The 6,045-nt window shown below is 32.6% G+C and overlaps 1 protein-coding gene across 1 annotated transcript; it reads right to left on the bottom strand.

Moving 5' to 3' along the window:
• Positions 1-2,043: 2,043 nt before the first annotated feature.
• Positions 2,044-5,852, bottom strand: LOC145620377 (polyol transporter 5-like). The gene is made up of 3 exons (XM_081675046.1): positions 5,676-5,852; positions 3,432-4,023; positions 2,044-3,150 (listed from the first exon to the last, which is right to left on the bottom strand). The coding sequence occupies exons 1-3, from the start codon at positions 5,803-5,805 to the stop codon at positions 2,271-2,273; spliced, it is 1,602 nt and encodes a 533-aa protein (XP_081531172.1). The 5' UTR covers positions 5,806-5,852; the 3' UTR covers positions 2,044-2,270.
• Between the last annotated feature and the right edge of the window lie 193 nt (positions 5,853-6,045).

Below are 6,045 nucleotides of genomic sequence, written 5' to 3'. Positions count from 1 at the left end.
AATTAATTAGCTTGTGTATATTATGTCAACTTTTGGCTGCCAAAAAACCCATACATAATTAACAACTGTTTCAAGACCGATAGTTAAACGTCCTTTTTTTTACTCACAAATTGTTAATAAAAACGCATTTTTATAAACTTTGATCAGTGTTTGAGTTGATTTAACTAATTTTTCCTTCATATCCCCTATAATCTTCTCCTTAAATTAATGTCTTGAGACATGAAAGTGTCAAAATTCAAACATATGTCTAATAATCTTTCTTGAAACATATAGAAATATCGATTGGAGATGAAATTCATACAGTATTTATAAAACATCAAGTTAACTAGAAGTATACATTAATCAAATGATTTTATTATGAATTGACCAAATCTATTTTTAAGTTAAACTAGTCACAATAGAAATTTTTTATGTATCAATCCAAGTTGGAAGATACCTAGTACTTTGAAATCTTCCCATTCTAGTTGCTTTCAATAATTATAATACATGGCTTATGGAGTGATGACCTAGTATTAGACCAAAAATAAATACTTCGTATACCATTTCCGCTTTATATTATTTGCAACGATTAGACTTTTGTTCTTTACTATATGTCAAATCGTTACAAATAATGTGAAACAAAGGTAATATAAATAAATAGATAAAATTAAAAATAAAAATAAATAATTGAGGATGGTAGCCCCATGTGCAATGTGCATACACCGACTAGTCGACTACTACATGGCTACACCAAAACGCATCGTTACGATGATGATATGAGGAAATGGAGTCAATTCATGATGCCAATTTCATCCCCAATTATTGGAGTTGTTTACTTTTAAATTGCACCTATTTTTGTCATCTACTATCAACTACCACTATTCTATATATTAACCGCTGTATCATTATTGCATCAGTGAATCTTCTTGGCTCATGCAGTCAGACTTCACAGCTGGCTACACCCATCATTCTTCATTTCTTAGTCTTCCTTGCCAAAACAAATTAATTCATGAGTAAATGGTCAAAACTCGGAATATATAATACTCCATCAGTTTCAATCATTAATATCTCCATATAATTATACATTTTTTATTTTTTTTTATGAAAAAAGTCTTAATGGACATTAAATTTCATTAAAAATAGTCATACGGCATCTACAATTGACAATTAACGACAATAAAAACGAATTTAATAAAACCAAATAAGAATTAATCGGAGAAAGACTAAGAATCCAAATACATAAATATAACAATTCGGCACATTCTTGGTTCGTGAGAAAGTGTATCCGTTGAGTGGATCTGTTGCCGCTTCGCAATTTTGTGAGAAAGTGTATTCTTGTGTTGATTCCGTAACCCGAATTCGAGCAATAATCAATAGTAGCCTCGCACAATCAGAGACCAAATTAAACACAAATAAAACCTTGTCTTTCGGAGGAGTGCGAAGATTCTTGTCTTTCGAAGGAGATCGAAAAACCTTTGTCTTTCGAAGGAGATAAACCTTTTCTTTCGAGGAAGACATTATTATAACCTAACAAACAAAAACTTAAAAGAATTAAATATTGAGGCTTTCAACCGGTAAAATCCGATGGAAGCCCCTTCAAACTTGACAATAGGGGCTAAAGTTTAGGAGAGAGAAGAGAGAGAGGAGGCTAGGGTTTTTTTTTTAACTTCAATGAGAAACTTCATTTCTTCTTATAATTATACATTTATGAGAAGTTACATTAAGTTAAAATTTTGAATATATATAATGGAATGGATTTAAGTATTTAACAAGTTTAAATATAGTTACACGTTATCTTCGTTTTATATTATTTGTAATGATTGGACTGTTTTTACTCACATTTTTTTATCAAATCGTTGTAAATAATACGGAGTATAGAACAGAGGTAGCATTTCTTATGTACATATCAGACATATTATAATGATTGTCAAAGTAAATTTCGTACATAGTGCCAACATTTAAGGTGTAATCATAATATTGAAACTATAGAAGTACGGAGTACAAAATATATCAATAATGCATTTTTGCTTTGTGACCTTTTGGCCCCATTTCATGTTACAAGTATTTTTTCAAATACATTGTGCTCTTGGTGGCATAGAGAATCATACTCTCAAGGGTATATGCTACATGTGACACACTTTATGTATACATAATAGCTTAATTCCATGCACTCTTGGAGCAATATGAAAATTAAGACTAATTACTCAATAAAGCCGAAAAGGTTGTTACATGACATACTTTAATTACTTCAACTATACTTGTACAATTTTTCGTAAAACTAAAATCTAATTTTATTGACTGTTAGCTGATTTGGTAGTAGTCTCTCCCATTTGTAATTGACTCTTGCTATTCTCATCTTGTGTGGAATTTTCATCATCTGATGACTTCTTACCATGCAACGAGTCTCTCCAACTAAAACCCTCAAACAACACATGCATATCTTCGAGTGTACGCCCTTGAGTCTCAGGAAGAAACGTGAAAAAGAATAGCCAAGCAATGGTAGCAAACCCTCCGAAAAGGAAGAACGCGCCACCTGTCGTAATTGCCTTGGTCAAGGACAAAAATGTCATTGAAATTACACCACTCACAACCCTATTAACAGCCACACCCATACTTGTACCTTGAGCCCTTAACCTCAATGGGAAAATCTCTGAGCTATAGACCCATGTAATTGGGCCTAACCCAATTGAAAACGACGCGACAAAGGCACAAACCATGGTTATACACAAGGCTATAGCCCATGTAATCTTCTCGTGTGAGCGGTCAATAATGGTTAAAGACCCGGCTAAGGTTATTAGGGACAAGACCATACCCCCAACACTAGTCAATAATAAGGGCCTTCTTCCGTACTTGTCTAAGTTAAATGTTGAAACTAATATGAATAAGGTCTTAACAACTCCAACTGCTACTGTAGCACGTAACTTGTTAATATCACTTGTAATTCCAGCCTTCTCAAAGATTCTTGGGCTGTACAACACGACGGCGTCTATGCCTGACGCTTGCTGGAAGAAATGGATTCCGACACCGGCAATTAACACACGCCTCACCGCGGGTGTGGCATGAATCAAGAGCTCTTTCCAAACTCCTTGACCAGAATTGTTCTTTGACTTATCTACCGTAACAATGTCTTGGTCACACTCTGGTGGGATCCCTGCTGCCTCCTTAATTTCACTGAATTACAAACAAAAATGTATTATAATATATTATAAATTATAAATACGTTAAAAGAATAATTCTTACTATAAAATTAAATTCAATGTTCAATGTTTTAAATTAATAATTCACTTTTAATCAGCGAGTTACTTTAATTTGAAAAATAGACCATATTACATTTGATTAAACCTTTTAGAGAGGACTGAAGTCGTGACAAAAAATATTTATTTTTTAAGTAAATACAAAATAAATACTGTATGACTTTTGGTTTTGTAAAACAAATACTTGTATATATTTACCTGAGCCTTAGTTGAGCCTCTTCGGGCGAGTCCGAAGTACGGTTAAGCACCTTCTTAGCCTCACCAAGCCTACCTTGCATAACAAGCCACCTCGGCGACTCAGGCATAGCAAGCACACCAACAGCCAAGAAAATACTCGGGATCGCCCCGATCCCAAGCATAAACCTCCAGCTCAAATGAGTAGGAAGCTTAGCAAAGGCGAGGTTAGAAACATACCCAAGCAAAATGCCACCATTAATAAACACTTCAGGAAAAGACGTTAAAAACCCTCTACAAGAAGCAGGTGAAACCTCGGCAGTGTAAACAGGTGCAATCATAAGTGCATAACCAACACCGATACCGGCCACGAACCGGCCTACCATAAGGAAGGCGTAGTTGGTGGCGAAACCCATGAGTAGGGCACCGGCAAAGAAGATGGTACCGGCGAAGACGATGGTGTATCGACGGCCTATGTAGTCGGAGGTTCGGCCCGCGGCGAAGGAGCCGAAGAGGCAGTAGATGTTTAAGGTTCCTATAAGGACTTCAATTTGTACGTCGGTAATTTTCCAGTCTTTTTGGATGTAGAGTGCTGCTCCACTCATTACTCCAATGTCTGTTTAGGAAGTTATTCATGCAAAATGAGAGATTAATTAGTTTATTAATGAAATAAGTAATTAATTAATACGGTAAATGGAAATAGTAAGTAACTCGCTACTCGTCTTAGCCTTAGTTGAGATCTCCGAATTGTAATTAGTTTGTTTTATTGTATAGTGGTGGAGGTGATGTCAAATTTCAATAGCTAAACTCAAGATATTTACCTAGAATTTTAATAATTTAGACCATATCACGTCTCACTTCAATCGACATATATGATGTACATATAAGAATAATGAAATTTGAATTGACTAATTGTATCCATTGTCTAATTCTTATTATTGATCTAAACTTATTTTTACTTATCGAAACTAATACAACTAATAATCTTTATTAAGAGGAAAATCGACAAAAAAAAAAAAAAAAAAATTGGATTTATGAAGTAAGCATAAAGAGTGCTTAGAAATAATTTAATGCTTACAAATATTGATGGGTAAAGTTATAACTTCTAAGGATAACAAAGCAAATATATAAGTATTTTAATATAAAAAAAGGTAACTTTTTACTTTTATATAATGGAAATTGTAATGCTTTTTATTTTTAATAACCTTATACTACTCCATCCAGTTGGGGATTATTTATTTATTATATATTTGCAAGAAAAGGTCAAATTGAGGAAGATCTCAAATATCATGAAGTAATGGGCAAACTCAAAATATCAACCAAGTTGTGAATACTACGTGCCACCCTTAATAAATTTTATCTTATAAAATAATAATTGAGTAGTCGTGTTTTGTATAGTAAGTAGGACTAACTAGCAAGAAATCAGGAAACATACGACGGTCCACACTTCATAAATATGCCATATCCACTTTGAAAATTTTATTATGTCACCAAAAAAAAAGAAAATTTAAAGACTTGTTCATTGTATGTATGGTACGCTAGCTAGCTAGATCATAATATCATTATCAATTATCAATGTATATGCAGTTATTGACCATACATATTGTCGGAATCTTTGTAATATTATTATAAACAGTTGTAATTGTCGATCGTGGATGACAACTAGAGTAGTTTAGTTGGTTAAACTTTACAATTTTATATAAAAATGACTTTTAAAGTAAAATTAAAGTAAAAGTAAAATTATTTAAACAGTTTTAAGGATGAAGACTATAATCTTTTCATAAAATTAGTGTGAATGTATAAATGATTTCACTCAAAAGTTACTCACGCTTTAAGTTAATTAATAACATTAAAATATTCGACACAAAGAAAATAACAATATAATACATGTACGTTAGGATGGATAATATACAAAATGTCTTCTTTGTTTTTAGTGTTTTACTAAAGGTGAAATCCAAGATTATTATATCAAATAAAGTAATTTATATACTTCATAGCTTCTTTTAATTGAGATTATTTTCTAATTGGTTATTTCAATGTTTAGGATGAACACCATTTCCAAATTATACCTTTATGCTATAAGGCTGCTTAAGAGAGTTTGTTACATGTTATTACATACGTAATTCAAAAACAAAACCCGAGTACTAGCTACTAATAGGGAATACTCTATCTCCATTTTGACGAGAACACATTATTATTATTATTATTACCATCGGTTATTTAAAAGAAAACGGAAAAAGTAAAGAAGAAAGAAAGAAAAATGATTACCATAGCCAAGTAAAACAGAAGTCATAGAAGCCAAAGTAGCACAAGCAAATGCAAACTTGTTTCTCTTAGGAGGCTTCTTAATAGGATCAAACTCAGCTATTACTTTACTTCCTTCCATCATGTCTTTCATTTTTTTTTTCCTCAAACTTAGAGAGAGAAAGAAGAGAGAGAAAAGAAAGAAAGAGTTATTCTTTTTTTGGTTGAAATTGTATAAGAGAGTTTGAGGAAACTTCACTTAAATAGAAGAAATAATTATTGATGAGTAGACCACCTGGTTTTGCTTACATCACAACTAAGCTAGCTAAGACCAAATGGTCCAACTATAACGTAAACTGATGAACCATTACGCTATTAAGACATGTCAGTGACT

The sequence above is a fragment of the Chenopodium album genome, chromosome 27 (assembly GCF_948465745.1).
Source record: "Chenopodium album chromosome 27, dcCheAlbu1.1, whole genome shotgun sequence".
Classification (NCBI taxonomy): domain Eukaryota; kingdom Viridiplantae; phylum Streptophyta; class Magnoliopsida; order Caryophyllales; family Amaranthaceae; genus Chenopodium; species Chenopodium album.
The sequence above is the reverse complement of the archived record's forward strand: the minus strand, read 5'-3'. Positions and strand labels throughout refer to the sequence as shown.

Excerpts from the sequence above, each read along its gene's own strand:
- LOC145620377 (XM_081675046.1), bottom strand. The coding sequence starts at position 5,805 with ATGAAAGACATGATGGAAGGAAGTAAAGTAATAGCTGAGTTTGATCCT. Across the intron at positions 4,024-5,675 it reads TTCTGTTTTACTTGGCTATG|ACATTGGAGTAATGAGTGGA; the intron begins GTAATCATTTTT and ends CTTCCTAAACAG. Across the intron at positions 3,151-3,431 it reads GAGGCTCAACTAAGGCTCAG|TGAAATTAAGGAGGCAGCAG; the intron begins GTAAATATATAC and ends TTTGTAATTCAG.